General features: G+C 37.4%; 1 protein-coding gene and 1 long non-coding RNA gene across 6 annotated transcripts in view; one reads left to right on the plus strand and one right to left on the minus strand.

Moving 5' to 3' along the window:
* Window positions 1–20,363, plus strand: part of MIB1 (MIB E3 ubiquitin protein ligase 1) — an 80,300-nt gene that overhangs the window by 34,490 nt on the left and 25,447 nt on the right. For all 5 annotated transcript variants that reach the window (XR_007901420.1, XM_051774846.1, XM_051774855.1 and 2 more), the window contains 3 exons: window positions 340–491; window positions 19,219–19,351; window positions 19,733–19,819. Coding sequence is in view for 4 of the 5 variants with exons in the window: in XM_051774846.1 (XP_051630806.1) it covers window positions 340–491; window positions 19,219–19,351; window positions 19,733–19,819 (372 nt within the window). In the remaining variant the exon portion in view is untranslated. The remainder of the gene's footprint in view (window positions 1–339; window positions 492–19,218; window positions 19,352–19,732; window positions 19,820–20,363) is intronic.
* Window positions 5,871–12,103, minus strand: LOC127465167 (uncharacterized). The gene is made up of 3 exons (XR_007901901.1): window positions 11,382–12,103; window positions 11,088–11,281; window positions 5,871–9,773 (listed from the first exon to the last, which is right to left on the minus strand). It is a non-coding gene; the product is annotated as an uncharacterized LOC127465167 (long non-coding RNA).

Genomic DNA, 20,363 nt, shown 5'->3' on the forward strand with positions numbered 1-20,363 from the left:
AGGGCATAAATTGTAATATGGGCATCAAGTCCATCTGGATGTGAGGCATAGAGAAGTCAATATCTACACCAGTGTGTTTGGTACTGTCGGATGGAAAGTGTAGTTCTGGCCGTAGTGTAACTGTAGGATTCTGCAGCCCAAGGTAGGGTTACGCACTGAAGCATTTCCAAAACTAGAGCAAGACAAGAAGTAGCTTGCTCTGAACTCTGCAGTATAACAACATTTGCAGGTCTTGAAGAGCTGGTTTGTGTTTGTGTAGTCTGTTTTCCTAGTGATAATAACCTTTTTTTTTTCATGTGGATGCATGCAAAAATTGATGTAAATTATTGCTGGTTTTAGGATTCTGAAGGTGACACTCCACTTCATGATGCAATAAGTAAAAAGCGTGATGACATCCTTGCTGTACTGTTAGAAGCTGGAGCAGATGTTACTATCACCAACAACAATGGGTTTAATGCTCTTCACCATGCTGCCCTAAGAGGAAACCCTAGGTAAAGATTTCTTTTTAAGATAATTCTTTATCATTTTTAAAAGGAAACCAAGTGCACATGAAGGTAGAACTGTGGTATTCTTTCAAACAATCTTTACATCTATGTAGTTGTATTTCTTAAATGTTAAATGCACTTAGCTGTGCATCTTTCTAATACTTGGACGCTGTTACTAGAATGAAGCTACTAGTCTGCTTAGTTTAATGCTGTATTCAGGTAACTCCAAATTCCTGGGGAATTTCCCATCATGGCTGTAAAATTCGGCCAATAAAAGTTTTGATAAGTTATGAAGTAAGATCTCAAAGATGGAATCTTGAAATAAGATTTTTAAAATTTTTTCCCTTCTTGAATATTGGAATTGGCAAAGGGATTTGAGTTTTCTAGGAATACTTATTTGTGAGTAATTATTAAGCATACCACACAGTTACAAAGTGATCTGAGGATTGTTGCATTAAATTGTACTTGACAGATAAGAAACAGTTAATTATATTTTCTTAGAAGTATGTATAGAAGGAAGTTCCTATTTTAGCTTTTATATAGCGACTCAACTGAAAAAGTTCGTTGTAAGGCATAGTTTGTTTTATGCTAGCAGCATACTATATGTCTACATTCAATCTTCAGTTAGGGTAGCTTTAAAAAACTATTGCATAGGTAGCAATGGAATAGCTGTGTTGCTGGTTTGTCATAGCTTTATACTTTTTTTTTTTTCCTAGTGAATTTTCCTATACCAACTGCTTCTTGCTAGTAAGCTAAGACTCCATTGTTAGGCGAGTCTGGGACTTAACAGCCACTTCATTGAAATGCTAAATAACCTCGGCACACCAGCTAAATTACATAAGGGAAACTCCGTCCCCCTTGTATCCACTGTTGGGGGGAAGGGAGAGATCAGGGTTTTTTCCTCTGAGGGTGGGACTTTGACTTTTGCTCGGACTCGGGGAGCCGTGTGGGGAGGAAGAGCTCTGGGTTCATTTTTTTTCGGACGGGTCATTGGCTTCTTCGAGCCCCGAGAGAGGTCCCGGTTTCACCTCTGCCCGCTACCTGGACGCCTCCTGGTTGCTGCTGAAGACCAAAGGAGTTCTCGTTCGTCTCCTGGTCTCCCTTCTTTTTTTCACTGGACGGACTGGCACTTCTGTCCCTTGCCAGCTGCCGCCTCCACAGCCCCGGGCCCGGCGTGGACTGCCTGGGGCTGGCGCTGTCTGCGGAGGGGATACAGCAGGATAGTCCTTGTATCCCACTCTGGGATACAGCAGGATAGTCCTTGTGGGGGGTGCTCGCCTTGGGGTCTCAGACCCACTGCTGCCACTGAGATCCGCCTTTTGCCGTGTGGGCCCGTCTGGGCCGGTCTGGCGGTCGGCAAAGCGCTCCCTCCCTGGGTTCCCCCCCACCTGCCCCTCCCGGAGGCGCAGCAGCGCCCCCTGGTGGCCGTGGGTGAGGCACCGCAACCCCGCCTCCCGGAGCGCCCCCTGCTGGGGGTGGTTATAACTGCAGTTGTTTTGGGGGGGTTTGGTGACGGAGCTGGTGCTTGTTCTGTTGCATTGCACACATACATATATATATATATATATGTATATATATATATTTGGTAAAGAGTTGTTATTTTCTTTTCCACACCTTTTCGACCGGAGCCTCTTAATTTCAAAGTTAGAATTACTCAGAAGGAGGAGTTTGGGTTTTCTTTCTCCTATCCTTTCCTCCTTAGCAAACATTTCTGTCTCATTAAACTGAAACGTGGTTGGTTATCACATTGTGGATAAACAGTGTTTTTCAAAGCTGTCATTCTAGCAAGACTTCAATAATGATTTATCATACAGTGATGGAGGATTCAGTATAGTTTACGCAAAAAGAAATGTGTGTTTACTTGTTTACTACTAAATTCTAGTTTTCAGTCGAATGAAGTTGGACAAATAAAGTTGTAAATTAGTATAAATTGCACCCATATTAGTGTATGGGATTAAAATCTGAGTTAATCTCTTAGAACATTGCTATCAAGGCTGATAGTTAAGAAGTAAATGTTAGTATTTATATATGCATATGGAATGGAACTCCACTTCCCAAAGTAGAAGTAGTGGTTGGAAGTGTCGATAGGACCAAGAAATGTGTTTACCACTTTCTACAGTACTCATAAAGGGTCTTCAGGAGAACATGTCAGGGACCAGGTGAAGAGAGCTTACTTTTGGCATTCAGAAGACAATTCTTTCAAGTCTGACTTGGTAACTTCTTCACTTAATGTGAATTCTTCTTATTTACATAACAGCAAGAGCACTGTTTCTTGTCTCAGCTACCTAGGTGGGGTATTTTTTATTACTTTTTTTTGTGCAGTGCTTTTCTTCAGATCTTGTGGTAGTTGGTTTGTGTGACTACAATCCAGTACGAGGTGCAGGGAAATTGTATGGGAAAAAAAATGTTCTTCATAGGTGTGAAGGTTTTTCTGTGAGTGAGTGTTTTAGGAGTGGCCAACTGCTACTTTGACGGAGGGATCCAAGTTGTAGTTCACACTGGGTCAGTTTGATGGTTGGTAGAATGTGAGGCATAGTGCAGTTTTCCCCAGAATCTTCTCTCCTTTACAAAAGTTTTTATTGGAAGTATAGGAGAATATTTCCAGTATTAGTGATTTGTACCACGTGTGAGTTCCCCCTACACATAGGGTTTCACTTGATATTTAATATTCTTTTTTGGTTGCAGTTCCATCTGAGCATTTCTGAAGCATGCAGAAAGAGAATGTTGTACACATTGTACGCAATGTACTACATCACAGAAGTAGTAGTTTCATGTAAAATATGTAATGCTCACAATGTCAGACATCAGCCTGGGAAGAAATGTCTGAAAATTAAACCAAAATAAATGTAGTTTGATTTCTCTCCCACAGCCAAAAATCATTGTAAGAGTTTAATTCATTTAGGAGTGGAGTTTTATATTCTTCAAGACTTTAGTGACACTTATTAGTTTCGTTGTTGATTCTGTAGTTCTACCACTCGCCTGTTTCTGAATGAAACCGAAGGTTTTATATTTGCCTCTGTTTTCCTAATCTGATACAGAACAATGGCTTTTACTCATCTGTTAAATGTACTAAGCACAGGCTGTTTAAAACACTGTTAAAAATAACCCCCTGAACTTCAGCTTGTAGCTGCTATGGATCACAAACAGTACATAATAAATTCTGCTTGAAGCCTTACTTAAGGACCTATTTTTCCTAATATAAGCTTTCCTGCTCCACCTAAACTGGAGTTTTTGTGGCTCCCGGATGTGGTGCTTTATATGGATACAGTGCACTAAATTCCCCATATATTCAAATATATGAAGATATTATGTTATTGTCTATTTATTTTATAAAAGTTAAACATATGTTCATATAGGTATATAAATGTGTATACATTTGTGTGTATATCTATAATTCTAAAACTTAAATACTTGCTATATATGCAAGTATCGATAAAGTCCCCATCCATCTTCCTTGTTAATGATAATAAAATAAATGCATGTTTTAAGTGCATAGATACCACAATTAAGTGAAATAGATTTCTGTAGTATTTTTTACAGTTTATGTCAAATAATATACTTGGAACCAATTTCATTTTTAGTGCAAAACCTCTTTTTGCCTGAATTCTGACATTTATGAACAGTAGGGATATAGATGTCCAAGAAGAAAAACAACCACAAATTATACTGAGAAGAGTATTCCAGTGTTTTTCATTTTTCATATCAAAGCAAATATGTTCTATTTTAAACATTTGAATATTGGATAAATATTATAAGAAAGATAGCAATTTATGTCAAATAGGTTAGATTTTACTCAGCACTTAATCTTCCAGGACAGTGCAACAGTGTTTTCCATAAGTCAAGGTATAGTGTATTTTGGAGAGCATCCTATTCTTGCTAGAATATTTTTCCTTTTCTTATTTTGTTTCTTTTTGTACCTCGTGAATTGGTACAGAAGCATAACTTCTGTTTTTCATGCTACTGTATAGTGTTGAAATGTAGAATAAATGTTACTTCGTGCTGTAGGTAGCTTTAAACTTGTGCATGAGATAGAGCTGAAAAGAAATTTTAAATGAAGTGTGGGGAAGTTAAATTTTCATTTAATACATGGTTTCTTGTTCATGATTTTTAACTGAGTCAGTCATATTAAAAGTGCATTTATTTTGGATTTTTTTCACAGTACTGTGAACCTCAAAACTTGACAGATTTTGCCTCTTCAGTGTTAATGACATTTTTTTTCAGACAGAAAAAAGGAGAATAAAATTTGAAAATACTGTAGAGATTGGATATTTTTACCATGTTATCATCTCTTGCTTATGTTTGATCTGTTCGCATACCTGTGACTTCAGATTTTTGAGCTGAAGATATGACTGTGAAGTGTAGGCGTATTTTATATCCGTTGTCCCAGTTAGTTTGATTTGCATTGTATCTTGTGAAGAGAGCTTTATTCACTCTGCAGCTAGGATCTTAAATAGAGGCTGCTCTTAGCTGACCTGACTTCAACATGTGTACAGTCAGTTCTCAGAGCAATAAATTCTGCGGGACTTTAAATTAAAAAATTAAAATCCCGGGGTAAGGTGCAGATCTCATGTATTGCCCTCCAATAGCAAGGAATATGTCATCTTTATGTTCATAAACCGACGAGTAGGAGACTGTGGTTTAAAATAGAATTGTAAGTTTTCCCTGTGGTCTTCTTACTATTTAGGAGATCCTTATTTGTTTTTAGATTTGCAGATGGTTTGAACGGGTTGGCAGTGCAATTTCTAACTGTAGCGATTTAACTGAGAGGTGGGGTTTCTCACCTCTGCTTAGTGTTAATGAGTGTCTCCAGGACTCGCATGCTCTGTTGTCATGGAGGTCCTCAAAGAGACAAGTTGTGAGGTAACGAGAGTTGTACAATTATTTTCTAAAACAGTCAAAATGTTTTTTTGCTTTTGTATTTGCAGTTCTGACAGTAAGTGTGTAGGTTAAACTTATTTGAAGCTGAGTGCAAAAAGCGTGTTTCTAAAACCTCTTATTAAAGTATTATGTCAGAAAATGCTTTGAAAGAATACTTTTGTTCAAGTTGGTTTGGAGAAAGAATATAACCTCCATGAGCAGACCTATAATTAGATGGCAGATTAGCCTGTAGCTGTTGAGGTCAGTGACAAATTTATTATCTTTAAATAGTAAATAATATGCCCGACATGTACAAGATGGCAAATACAGTTTCTACCCTGCAGAGTTTCCTCCCTCATGCAGTTAAAAAAAGGGGGGGGAGTGGAAGGAAAAGAGGGGTGCCCATAAAATAGATCTGCCCTATCAGTACTGTTCATGATGGTTTCATTTTGCTGGGCTTTTTGTTTGTTTTGTTTTGATCAGTTTTGCTGCAAAGGGCACCAGAGGAAAAATTCAAGAGACAATAAATCGTTGGAAAATGTGTTTATTTCACTGCTTACCTATCTTCTTTATAAATGTTTTAAGAGATGAATTTTCACTGAATGTAAACATAAAAACCAGCTATTTATTTACAAATACAGACTTGAAATCTTAGAATACAGAATTTGCTACACTCCTTGTTACCTTCTGTCTTCAGGCTGTCTATAATAGTTGAACTGAACTGCAGAGAGGACTACATAATTATTCTGAGCAGGCTTTGTGTCCAGTTTTAAAAATATAAGAAATCCTGTAGTGATCAATGCATAGCTACAGCTGGTTGAAGGGGACCAAATCCATTGAAGAGGTGATTTGGTTCCATTTTACCAGCTTTAGCAAAGCATTGGAGTGCAGGGAGCTTATAATTCAGTAACACGTTTTTAAGCACATGAACAGTTCACAAAGAACATGTGGCTTTCTTCTGTGTTACACAATTTGTTGTCAATGCAAATTTTTAACTCTTTCACTAATTTGGAGATGGCAAAATGAAAAGCTGTATACCAGAAAGACCTGTATAGATTTGTTCCGTCCTTGAGTATTTCCTTGAGGATCTTTGGATGAGTCTCAAATGAAAATTACGGTTTTAACTTTTTCCTATCTGCAATAATGAAATTTTAGATTAGATTAGAAACTGAAGTCTTAAAATTTCTAATCATGTAGAGCTCCTTTACTTCTTTATGTTAAACTTCACTGGGGAAGAAGGTTTCAGTTTTCCCCCCACACTCCCCCCCATTCATTTTTTGGCAGGTTCCCTTTTGCAGCTGCTTTTATGCTGTAGTTGGTTAGCACAAGTATAAATGTCAAGTGCTTTCAATTCCATTGCTATATCTCTGGTTAGTATTAACTTTTTAGGAATGATTATATAATACAGCAGGATAAATTTATTTTTTTTTTGCTCTGATAGTATATGTAAAAAAGTTCAATGCCAGAAAAATACAGCTTTTAAAGAACTGTCTGAAGTTTCATCTGATTCCTTCTAAATTAAGGTCCTTAATACGTTTGTGAGTGCTCACATAGCTTTTTTCCCCCCCCCCCATCATATATTGAATTCTTTCTGAGCTTTGACTACAATGGAAAGTAGGGGACAACCTTAGTTCAAACCATTCGCTAGTAATGAGTATGTCAAGGGTAGTCTACATCTGTTTGTTGCATAGTCTGGTGCTGGTGAGAAGATTTATGTAAATATATTCCCAACACCGTGTATCCTAATAGAAACATAGCAGGTGTGTCACTTGGACTTAAGCATCAAGATGGCTATAAAATGAGTTTCTATTTTTACCAGTTATAGAGGAACTGTTTTACAGATACAGCTGCTCAAGTGCACTTTTGGATGGCAATACAGTTTCATGTACTGGCCATATCGGGACAAAAAACGGCTGTGGAAAAAAAGCCGTGTAGCATTTGATAATGTCAGCATCTGTTATCCCTGTCAGTCACACAGTTGAAATGTTTGAGTTACAACTGTGTCAGCAGATGCCCAAAGTTCAACGTGTGCTCAGTTAAAATTGAACAGCTGATCTAAGTGATGGATGTGACATTTTAGAGTGACTGGATATGTATTCTTAGAGATATGCTAACATGAACTAGCAGGAAGCAATGTCAACATATAATTTTAACTTCTGTATCACTCTGAACTGTCATTTTGTTACAGCATAGCAGTGCAATGTTATACAAGAAAGAACACGGTATGACAAATAGTTACCAAAACCCTTTCAAAATAAATTTAAGCTGTTAAAAAAATTGGTCTCATTATATAGTGGAAGCCAAATCAATCGGTGCTGAGCACACAAACTCTTTAGGAAAAGAACTAAACGCTTAGCAATTAACCCCTCAGTGAAGCTTTTAGTAAAACCAAATTGCTTCTGTGATCGTAATCAAGTTCAGTAGCATTCCTCTATTCAGAAAAGCTACTGCAATTTGATTTGTTTCACACTAAAAACCAGGTTTTAATTTAGATGTTAAGATACTGTAACTTTCATGTCAAAATATCTGCTTGTAAGAGAAATAGCTTTAAAACACATAGATATTTTTCTTTCTTAAGCAGATGAGATAGTGGTTCAGATAAGATAATGTTTCTTCTTGTATTATATGTAGTTTCAGGTGTTAAAAATATCGGGCTATATATATTACTAGCTATTTGAGAATTATGTGAGTATTTAAAAATAATATCCCCATCTAAAAATCATACATTGCCTTTGTTTATTTTTCTTGTTTGTTTGTTTGTTTCCTTCCAAACATTTAAGTAAGCAGAGGAGTACAGTTAGAATCTTTAATCTGGGCCAAATGTGCCTATGTATGATGGACATATCCTTTTTAATAACTGCTTTTAGAAGGTTGCTGTCATGAATAGGAATGGCTCGATTGATGAACGGGGAGTTCTTTCCTCGTGTTTTTCCCTTGTTCCTGAATTTGATGTCGAGTGTCTTTAATTAGGGAGGATATGCACCAGTATATTTTAATTAATACCTCTTTTAGAACTTGAAACAGTTGTGGAACTATTTCTCATGTAGTTCTTGCAATTTTCTGGATGTTATGAAGTCATATTTTCATGGCCAATTTTCTAAAATTTGAATTTAAAATAAATACAGCTCATTTGAAAATAATGTTTAAGAAAACTTACCTTTGAGGTTGTAGTTGTCATTTGTGTTTTCATTTAGGAATCTGTCAATAGCTTTAATCCGCTGACTAGCAACTGTGGCCTAGAAATCTCTGTATTGTCACTTTGTGCTAAACCTGACACTGCACTTTGTATCGAAGAGCTCACTGAGCATAATAAGTGCTGATTTGGAGAAAATTCTGACTTAAGTCTTATTAAACTGCAGAAGTTATTATACTCAATTATTTTGGCTATTATTTTCTCTAAATCACAGCTATAATTTCTCAGCTGCTAATACTTGTCTCAGTTGCAACCTGTGGATTAAATATTCTATGGTAGATGCAAATTTAAGTACTACCATCTGAGATACACAGAACAGGCTGTGATTACTAGAACAGTGGCTTGTTTTTGATGAGATAGATTTTGAGAATCAGTCTTTTAAGTTTACTTTAGGATCTATTAAGTGAGGAATACTGCTAATGATAAATTTTGCAGCTATGCTGCAGTCTTAATTGGTGCATTTCAAGATGACGTTTCCAGCCTTGTTTTGAATTCTGTTTGCAACTAATATTCTGCTTATCAACTGTTAACAATTCTTCCTAGCCACTTTTATAGTCACTTAATTTAATGGTTTGTGATTTGTTACTAACAAGTATGAGTTATTTTGGCAATACCAGCTGACCCTTAGCAGGCCAATTTGTCACATGAATGTCATTCAAACAAGAGGGAAACCTGTTTCTTCCAGCAGCTGTTTAGTTTCCTCTTACTGGTCGTTCCTTGCCTGCCAAAAATACATACTTCTTTACATTCCATAGCATTGTATGTTCATATGGGTACATAAAGAAGTATGTGCTCTGAGCAGGTACACATAGAGTTGCTCGACTGCCTGTCTGATGAACCTGAAAAGTATTTTGCTGAATTCTCTTGCTGTCATTAGGTAAAACTCATGCTGACAATTCTTTGGAAGAATGACGTTCTGATTAACTGATGATAGAAAATAAACTTACTATGCTAACTGAACTTTGCAATGCGATTTACCTGCACAGTGTCTTATAGCTGGTTACAGTTTTCATTGTTTTGGGATGACATTGATGTTAGAAGTGCCTTTCCATATTTTTTCAGTCTCTTGCTGTTTGTCCTAAGTGATCGTGTTTAAGTGGAGAGGAGCTGAATGGCTGGTAGCTTTGCAACGTCTTTTCTTGGAATTTTTAGTTGTAGTCCAGTGTAAAAAGCTTCAACTTCGTCCCAGGTCTTCTAGCAGATTTTCATGCTGGGGTACAGTTTGCATCTTCAGTGTCCTGAAGGGAAGCATAGACTTGTCTAAAATGGCAGTTGTAAACTTATTTTCTTACCCCAAATCCCACTTCCCTGCTTTTTGCATCCTATCCGGTATTCTGCAAACTCTTTGCAGGTTTGTACTTAGTTACACTGTATTTCAAAGTGGTTTAAAAAAACAAAACAAAACAAACAAAGACCAAACACAAAAGCACATGTCACCATTGATCCTGCTTATCATAAAGATGATGACATTGAATTAAGAAAACAACCTCTAACTGCTGTGACAGGATTTGGATTGTTAGGCCGAAGGTCACATGTGAAAGCTAATACCTATTCAACACTTCTGCAAGCGTCTTTTCTCGTTTTTTAAAACTGGCACTCACCTGCTTCAGTCAAAGTCTTGTCCACACTTGAAATATTTATGACAACTAAAAAAATTAGCCCTGAACAAAGAAACCAAAAGAAACAAACTCCCAAGTTTCGTAAGATTCTGTGCGACTTGTTTTGGAATGGTAGTTAAATATTTGATGTACAGTATGGCTTTGACTTCTAAGGGACTGTCTGATATAGCTTATAGTTGCTTAATTTGTATTTCAGGAGTTGATTGGGGTTACAGTAAAGAGTAAGCTTTGTCTTTACAGCATTAGAAGGTAAACTTGAAATAAGCTCAAGAATTAGTTACTGTAATAGTCATAAGGAAAGCTGAGAGCAGAGGAAGTAAGAATTTCTGCAGCTCATGACAAAAACCTAGTGCAGCTGATAGAGAGCAAATCAGAGTGTAGCAGTAGCTAGCCCAGTACTACAAGGAGAATCAGCAATGCAGCATTAGAATCACAGCAGTCACATTCTAGTTTTTAAGTAGGTTGTTTTCATGTACATCTGAGATAAAGCACCTTGAAAATTTTGCTTAGACCTATTTGAGAACTCATCATTGCTCTACCACACTGTTTATTAGGTTTTCTTTTTAAAGTTGGTAATTTTTTTAGTTGTGCATAGGAAGATAATAATATATTTCACTGAAATTAACAACCAGTTAATGGCATTGCAATTTATTAGTTTATTTTCTTTAAAATGAATTCTACCTACCAAGCAAGTTGGGGTTTGTTTCTTTTTTTTCTTTTTTTGCTATGAAATTTGGACTAACGTTCTCTTTCAACCTGCTCTTTACACTACAAATGCTTGGTACTTTAACACACTCAAAATTAAGCTGTTCCCAGAGTAGAGGGATTAATATAACAATAAAAAAACATTCTAGTAAATAAGATACACATGCAGAAAGTCATAGGCATCCTTTAAACGTGCAGAATAATGCAGGTCTCCTGATGTTCTGTTACCTGTAAGCTTAGTATCATGCAGCATTTGCAGTTGGAAGAGAGGTAATGACCTAGAGACACATCAGCAGCAGCCATCTCATCCTGAGTGCTCTCTCACTCTATTCGCTGAATCAGCTCTTCGTTACATGGGAGGGGGAGGCAAGGGGGGGCGAATGTCGGTGCATACAGTACCTCACCACCTTAAATAGATAAAACTTAAAAGGAAAAAAAAAAGCATGAAGATGGGTGCCTAACTGGCACCTTCTGCCCTTCTTTGAATGCTAAAATATGGATGATGTTGTATAGAAATTATACCTTATGTCTGCTGGACTGAGAGTTAAGACTCCAAGGATAGATGCTAGGAAGCCAAGGGAAGGTGAACTTAGCCCACTGTCAGATGATAATAATCACAGCCAAAAAGAAAAATAAAAACTCAACAAAAGACCAAAACCAAGCCCCCAAAAGTTGGAGTTGCTTCCAAAAAAAAAATAAAAAAAAGGCACCAAAAAAATAGCGATCGTCTCCCCCCTCCCCCGGCAAATATTGGTTTCTTCTAGTTCCTTAGATATTGCACTGCATCTTTTCTTGCTTGAGGTTATGTTTCCAGGCTTAACTGTAGGCAGGTCTGTGGTGAAGCTACTTTCCATCTTCAGAGAGGTCAAGTCTGCTAGCGAGGTCAGGGCTCCCGCAGACACTACAGAAGACACTAACCGTATTTCCCACTTAGAGGGCACGAGCAAAACTGTTACGGCTTTATAGGCAGCTAAGCATTTGAAACATGCACTCCCAGGCAAACAGGCTCTCTTGTGCCTCTCTCTTCCCTGACCATATTTAGTCAACCATTGCAAAAAATAGTCTCTCAGCTGTCGATTGTCGATCCGGCAGCGAAGGGAGCCTCTATCCAGCTCTCTGCCTATTGATTGTGCAGCCTGCACTTCCACCGCCGCTTGGCCATTTGTCCCCAGGTTTTTTTAGCACTGCCAAATAAAGCTCTCTCTCGTGTTTCCAGTTAGATTTCCCAGGTTTTCACTGAGCTTGCGCTGCTACTAGTAAACCCTGATGAGGCTGTCACTATACTTAGAAACAGGGGTGGGGGGGAGGAGAGGAAGGGGGGGGGAAAGGCAGCCCTGCTAGTAAGAAGGCAAGGACTTCATGCAGATATAGAACAATAAATATCCTGTGCTGCCACAGCAGGTTGTGTAACCTGGTTTCTCGATCAGTGAAAAATACCGTGACTAACAACATGTCGATTAACTTGAGGTCTGAGCGGCCTCAATCTAAGTTTTCAGGTGGAAATCATACAGTTATTTTTATAAATAAGAAGTCGGTGTCCATTTCTAGCCCTGAATTTCCATATTCAAATCAAGTTAGAAATTATTTGAAAAAGCTTTAATTAGTAAATTCATATCTTTACGTACCATTATGTTTAATAATTCATAGTATTTTGTTTATAATGCTTATCCATAGAATTACTTCTAAAGAAAGTAAATGCACGTGTAAATTAGGTGCTACTTTCTTTGAAAAAACTGAAATGTTTTAGAAGAAAAGAATTTAAAAAGAAATCAAGGGAACTGCTCACTGCATTAATCTGACTTTCATGTTTACAAAATTGGCTTGTGGCAAGACTAATAACTGCACATTCAAAATATGAGGAGGGATTTTCATATTCATAGGGAAGTATATGCAATGTTTTCTTTAAAAAAGAATAAAATTTAGCCATTTAAATACATCAGTCAGCAATCAAAATACTTCAAGGCTTTTTCTGTGTTTTTCAGACAAAATCCTTGCTTGGGAGAAGGAAGAATGAAAAAGCTGAAAATATCTCAACCTAAAATTAAAACTAATTAAATGAAAATATCATCTCAATGAATATTGATGTAATTAGTAGTTATAAAGTTCAGTACTATAGGGTAGGGAGTGTATTGCAAAGTCCTGAGCAGACCACTGTCTTGGATTTATACTTCCCTTGGTTCCTCTTTTTGTGTTGATTTTGTCCTGTGCTTGGTAGCTGCTTACCCTGTAACCAGGGTACTACACCCTATTTCAGTGTAGTTTTCTGATAAAAGTCACATTTTTTCTTTTCTCCTTGATTTCATAATTATACACTAAAGACAAAATCATTATGCAAGGTCTAAGCTAATGCAGAATACATTTTTGTGTATTCTTTCTAAATTTATATACCTCATAGTTTCTCTAGTTTCATGTATATTGAAATTGATTTTTCAAAACCAAGAGAGGCTTGAAAATCTGTAAAATTTTCCAGAATAAAGAAACAGTCTGTCTACTTAAACTTTTACTGACTAGGCCATCGGTCAGATGTGCAATATTAAACTCTAATTTCAGGATACAGCATGCTCAGTAATACCAGTCTAAGGTATTGATCTATTCCTTGTTACTTGTTCCTGAGAGATAGGTACTTCCTTCTTTCTTCCAGTGTAACACTCTGTACTGCAAAGTGAGTGTGGTGTGAACCAGATCAGGGAACTGATTTGGCTTGAAGTTGTGTGCTGACGTGCTCTCACGGTCGTATCGTTGCCAAAAATAGCACTGTCCTGCTCCTGTGTTACTTCTTGCACTATGTTGGTACAAATATTTCTTTGGCTTCACAGTGAGCAGACTTGGAGTACTATTCTGTATGAGAAATAATCCAACAGGAAGGGGTGACCTTTTAGGTGCTGTGTTGGGACCACTTTTGGAGGGAGTTTTCTGAGCAGAGATGGTAGTAAGAGGACAAGAATGGGATTAGTTAAAAGTAGTTTTGCTTCTGTTGTGTTGTAAAATACACATCAGAGTACGTAGCCCTAAAAGAAAACTTTGCCATAGAAGCTGTCTTTAAATCTGATCTGTTTCTTCAACTGTTTGAGGAGCTAACAGGAGGTGGGTGAACAGGCTTTAGCTCAGCCAGGGTTGGGAATCAGTGGAGAGGAGTATGTGGGGGTGAAGGGTGGTGTATGTGTGTGGGGAATACTTCAAGCCAGGATTACTGTAAAATATATTATGAAACCATGTCACACTGAAACAGTGGAAGCCTGACTTGGGGGAGGAGAATGGCAGGGAAGTAGAGAAACCTGTAGTAGAAAGTGCAGTGAATCATTACAACCCCTGGTGATATGATTACTGATGAATTTATGCTGATCTAAGACTTTGCTTCTGGAAAGGGCTGTCTGCCCTCCCTGCAACTCTGGCTTCGTCATTTCCTTACCCTGCAACTTCATGATCACTAGAAGCAATATGAGTAAGTTGAATTATCTCATTGATCTGCCTGAAAGCAAACTTGCCAAATCAAGAGTCTGGCAGGTTGTTTCACTCACTAGAGAGTGGTGTGTCTGTGAAGTAGCCTTTCTAATTTTTTACACCTAAGATCTGTTCTTATGAAATACCCAGCAGACCCCAAAAGGCCAAACAAACAAACCCACCACACCACCATCCAACAAACCCTCAACCTTCCATATTTACATAATTCTGCAGTCAAATTGCAGTTGGTAGCAGAGAATCTTCTCCAGTTTTTCTTCATGTATTTTTTTAAGCAGGGTGGAAGGGTACCTTTGCAGTTAAGACTGCTAAATGTGGAATCATTTTCATACCATGAGGTGCTAGCTTCATCTTGCTTACAAGTACTTTCATCTTGTAGATTTTTCCAAATAAATCTGTTACTGTGTGTCACATTCTCAGGTAATGCTGATGAGCATCTGTAAAAATTCTGAGTAAAATACTGCATAAAAAATTTATATGTAGGTTGATAATGAATAATATACCATATGCTAGCTTCATCATAACAATGATTTTTTCTTTTTGTATAACTAATGTTGATAACTGGTGTTAAAACAAGTGCTCTGTGCAGCTAAAAATGAATTAGGGTACTGTTCAGATCTGTGATGCATTTTTTGTTGCAAATATACAATTTATGCTGTTGAATTTCCATGGCAAGAGTTGGAATGAGATGATCTTTAAGGTCTCTTCCAACCTTAACCATTCTGTGTTAAGCTATGGTTCCCAACTCTCTAAAAACATGAATTTAAAAAGAAAAAAAAAGTATTACTTGCATAGCAAGGTCAAATTAAAGATGCATGCAACAGCAGCATTTGCTGTTATTCTTCTACATCTCAAATTAAATGTAGCACTGTATTAATGGGTGTTCCTTCTACCAAATCACTTATAACTATTAAAGCCTGGACGGTCATTTTATGGGGATGAATTATGTTGGGCTGTATAAGTCACTGTACCCCCAACAATCTTTATCAGCTTCCTACTAAGCTGAAAATACTGCAGAACAACAAATACCATAACTTACCTGTTACAAAGTTTTTTTCATTAGGGATGCTTTAGTAGTAGTATATAAATAGCATAGTGGTGGCATAATTTCAGTGTTTCAATAAGAGTTTTAACCGTTTTACCAATAATCTTTGCAGCTGCTCAATCAACCATGTCATCTGTGACAGCTGAATGCATTGAAGATGATAGTCTGAAAAGTTTTCTTCAGCTGCTTTCATGTTCAGGGCTACCATTAGATTTGCTGATTTCGTGATCTTTTCAGTACAGCTACAGTGAAAGTAGCCTGTGGTCTGTTTTAGTGTATATGATATGAAATCAAGTTTTCAGGACCACATCTGTGTTGTGATCTTAAAAGCAGAGCAGTACAACCCAACTTCTTTATTACTTCGTGGAAAAAAGTGAATCAAGAATTAATGTGCAATTGGCAACATTAATTCAGCTAATGGGACCTTTTATGATGCAGTGCATACCTGTTCCAGTGAGTGCTGCTCTGAATGGTAGCCACTTAACTGTCAAAATTTTGGCAGCAGCTCTAGAAAATCCTACAGAAATGTAAAGAAACTACCTCTCAGCTAATGAAGAAGAGGGTGCAGCCACTGAGCATCAAAAAGAATTTGCTATTGTAGCATATTAATATCTTGCAGAATTTTAAGGTGTCATTCCATGAAACAGTCCTTCTATCCTACTGTCCAGTAATGTAGCATGGTCTGGAAGAGAGATATGTAGACTTTTCTTGCATAGATAGAAACAACCGAGTAGTTGCTGGCCCTCTGATGCTTTGCTGTGATAAATAAGATAAAAATCTATTCCACACAGAAGCCATTTGTTTGTTTTGATGGTCCTTCTGTTTTTCCAGTAAGACCAATTCATTTTAAAAGCACCAAAAATGTAGCAGGCATCTCATTTCTATGAAAGCAAGATACCCCCAAATATTTTTCAGTCAAACTTAAGATGAAAATTTTCCTGGTATAGACAGCAAACTAAATAGGAAAAGATTTGAAAGAGGATCTGGTAAGGCTAGCAGTTATGCAAATACTAGGATGAGTGATTTTTTCGTAGCATACAAAATATTGAGTCAATTAGTTTCTTATTTTTCTTTCCAAGATGAGAGGTGTTAAAGAAATGTCAGTAATGTTTCTGAAATATATTCATTTCTTGAGGCACCTGTTAACATGTGTGAATATACTTTAAATTTTATTTTATTTATCTCTGGATTTGGCAATTTTCTTATTTCCTTACAGAAGAAAAGGATATAAAATATCATCTGAGTTGGTTGGAACAGTTCCTTGTTTAGTGACTAGAGAACTACTTTAGAGAGAAGCTGGCTGTAATTAGATGTAATTGTTGATGCCTTCCCATAGCATTCCTCAAGTTGTAGTTGCAGTTGTAAGAAAAATTTCTTGACCTTGGGCTTTTTCTTAGGTTATTGTTGCCCCATTTTTTTCCTGGTCACTCACTGTGATCATACTGCTTCTGTCAGTTTTTTTATTCTGTCAGGTATTTTTTTATTGTGTTTTTTTAGTTGATCCACGGTGGGTACTTTAGAGATCTATGGAGTCTATAGAAACACTGAACCTGACAGGTGAAGATAAAGAGCTTACCTGACATGATGTCCTGTAGGAAGCCCCTGTAGAAAGACATGTTGTGCTGCTGGTACCATGTACTCTGTATCAGCTCAGCACTCTGAAGAGCTGGTGTGGTGGTATGCCCAGGTACAGTCCAGATATGAAGTGAACCACAGTGCTTCAGACTTACTCGCTCCCTAGGGCAACTGAACATGCAGATTTATATCCTAGGTTTGAAAATACTGCATCATTTCATTACAAAATAAATTATGTTTATTAGTGCAACTAATATTTTTCTATTTTGCCACAGCTCGTGAAGCTTTGGTAACTTGTGCTTCACTAAATTATATCCTTAATTTTGTAAATTCTTGCATAAGTGAATCTCTCAAAGAATTAATATTGCCAGTATTTGGTTTTTTCCCTCAAATATTCTAGTGGGGTTTTTTCCTAGCACGTGAGAGAGCTGTAGAAGGCGTTATGAATAGAAGCTGAGCAATGTTTCACAGTGAGCAACATACAATCTGTGAAGTGTTGTTGTCTTATTTTGCTGTGTTATAAGTAATTTGGACTGTGAGGAAGTGAGAAGCTTAGTTCTGCCAGGAAAACAAAAATTCTAAGAGATTGAGAATGGTTTTCATCTGCTCTGAGGAGGGCAAAACCTCCTGAACAGCCTGGTTATGAAATTCCTCACATATCAGTTGGTCATGGTCTCCTGTGGGCCTATGTGATCCTGTGGCCTGAAGATGGAGTTGGTTAGTTGGGGCTCCTTCAAACATTCTAATTCTGAGGAAAAAAGGCGTGTCCCTTATGCTGCAGCTGCCAGGATGGTGTATTAAATGGGAAACTGAGGGTTTATGTTGCATCCTCAGTGCAGCAGCAGGAGAATGTGCTTACGCTTAATAAGTCAGGATCTGTTAGGATAGCGTCCGAGCAATGCACTCGAAGGAGTGCACTTTCTTACTGGTACAGAAGTCTACCTCATGGACTCTTTTGCTTTCCAGGAGGGCTCATTAGGGTGAACTGTCCCTAGAACCATAGCTATTTAACTTGTTTTATAGGAAACTCATCAACTTGCTCTAAAAGAGAGTTTAGGATTGAAAGCACTTATGCAGTGTGGATGTTCAAGGTGACAGATTATTGCAATGAATTAGGAGCTCAGTTACTACTTGACAGAGCAGTCATTCCTACCTGTTGAGAATATGTTTTAGTAAAAGCTGAGAGACTCATTTTATGAGGCTATTTCTGAGGCTTATCGAAATCCCATGTTTCCAATATCAGATTGCTAATGAAGAACTGTTTAATTCAGTTATATTATCTTCCTTGAAAGCCATTGTGTGACCGAGTGGTTCCACTTGAATTACTTGAATTTTAAAAGTTTTAATTTTGTGAAGAAGCTCTGTTTCTTCTGTAGAGAACATGTAGCTTCAACAGTAGGGAAAAATCAGATGACAGAAGAGGTTTCTTGGCACAAGATTATAGCAGTTTCTAGTTTTCTGTTTGTGTTTGAGGAACTGTCATAAGGGAGCTGCATATGCTGTTTATAACAATAAGACAATAAGGGATTTAAATTTCGTTGCTTACCTATTCCAAAAGCTTAAGAAAACTGTATTTCTGAGAGAATATAAGATTGAGCAATTTGTTTATCTAGCATTGTGTTGTTAATACCCTTAACACTTCAGTCTTCGGACTTCATGGATTTTAGTCTGTATTAATCGAATTGCTTAACCTCACCCTACCCCTGACCACTAGGCACTGCCATGGGGTGTTATACTCAGCCATTATCTGTTAGGAAAATATTGCACTAGTACTCACTTTATAGTTTCAGCATTTATTTTGTCTGTGCTTAAGAGATCTTACTACATTTTTTTCCCTCAGAAACTGAGTTTTAACTGTTACAGCCCATGGCATCAGTTTATAAAGTGATGATTTTAAAGAAATCTAATGTAGTGGAACTTGGTCAATAATTACTTAAGTAAAGGATGCTATAAGGATTTTGAGAGAGAAAATTATTTTGTCAGAATTTGTTGGAATACTTTTTTAAGATAATTTTTATAGCTAGATAACATCCTTCTGGAAAGCAAACCTGATTCTCACGCTGTTTGTTTGGTTTGTTTGTGTGCTTTAATTAGAAGGAAGGGAGCATGAAATTATTGTGCTTTGGAACTGTTGATACAGCTTTTCACCCACTTTCTCTGAAAAAATACTAAAGTTATTTTAACGACTTCTACATAGTTCTGAGAATTAATGTTGTTCAACTGTTGTTGTTCAGTGTACGTTATAAGTGTATTTATGCCACCTCTGCATGTTTATTTCAGTGCCATGCGTGTACTGTTGTCCAAGTTACCACGACCATGGATTGTTGATGAGAAAAAAGATGATGGTTACACTGCCTTGCATCTGGCAGCTCTCAATAATCATGTGGAAGTGGCTGAACTTTTGGTGCATCAGGTAGGACTCTTTTCTCAGGAGGATTTAAATGTCAAGCTTTGGTTAACCATCTGATGTGAAAATAGTTTGCTGCTTTACACCTGCAGTTGCAATGCAGAACCAGTGGAGCAGGGAAGGACGTGTCGAGCTCTAAAGGTCAAACTTGCCTTTGAGATCGTTACAGTGGCCTAATGGTGCAGAGGGACTGAAAAACTTGATACCTCATTTCATTCAACAGATTAACATCTGTACAGTGAATAATTAAAGTATTTAATCACTTCTGCTCTCAAATCCTCTAACCAGGAATCATATTCAGGGTCATATTCAGTGCCCTAATGGCCTGCCTTGTCTGTAGATGAATTGCTGGGATGATAACATCCTAATGCTTTAAATGTCTTTCAGGGCAATGCTAACCTGGATATCCAGAATGTTAATCAGCAAACTGCTCTGCACCTTGCCGTTGAACGACAGCACACACAAATTGTTAGGGTAAGTATCTTTTTGCAATAAACTATATGGTTAATGGTACTTGACTAAAGCCAGTGGCAGCAGCTGTCAAGACATGGATACTTCATGAACATTTAAAAAATTGTTTGACAGTATGTAGCTGTTGCATGTTTGTGTGTTTAATTCAGAAACCTGCCAACTTGCACAGAAGGTCAGTCAGCAATATGAATGACATTTCAAGAATGCTAAATTTTTGTACAGGTGCATTATGGTTTCCCTCTGTGCAGTTGCCAGTTCCAGCACCCCTCCTTGTTGAAAAAGATAGAATGTGTTCTGCTGTTACTTATCTGATTCTGTGGTGCTGTAATGGGACCTTCAAATAGCATTTTTGATGCCTCTTGGTGCGTGTGTAATTATTCTTGCTCAGAGTTTCTGCAAGTGGTAGCTAAAGAAAAAGTCTTTTTATGACCTTAACTACTTTTCTGTGTAAGAACATTCCCTTATTCTTAACTTGGGAGAGCCATGAGCAGTAACAGTGGTACCTTATTGGAGAAAGGAATGCTATCCTTGTTCTTTTGCTTGCATG

This window comes from Manacus candei, unplaced genomic scaffold (genome assembly GCF_025592945.1).
Source record: "Manacus candei isolate 608988 ecotype Guabito, Panama unplaced genomic scaffold, ASM2559294v1 h1tg000008l, whole genome shotgun sequence".
In the NCBI taxonomy this organism is placed as follows: Eukaryota; Metazoa; Chordata; class Aves; order Passeriformes; family Pipridae; genus Manacus; species Manacus candei.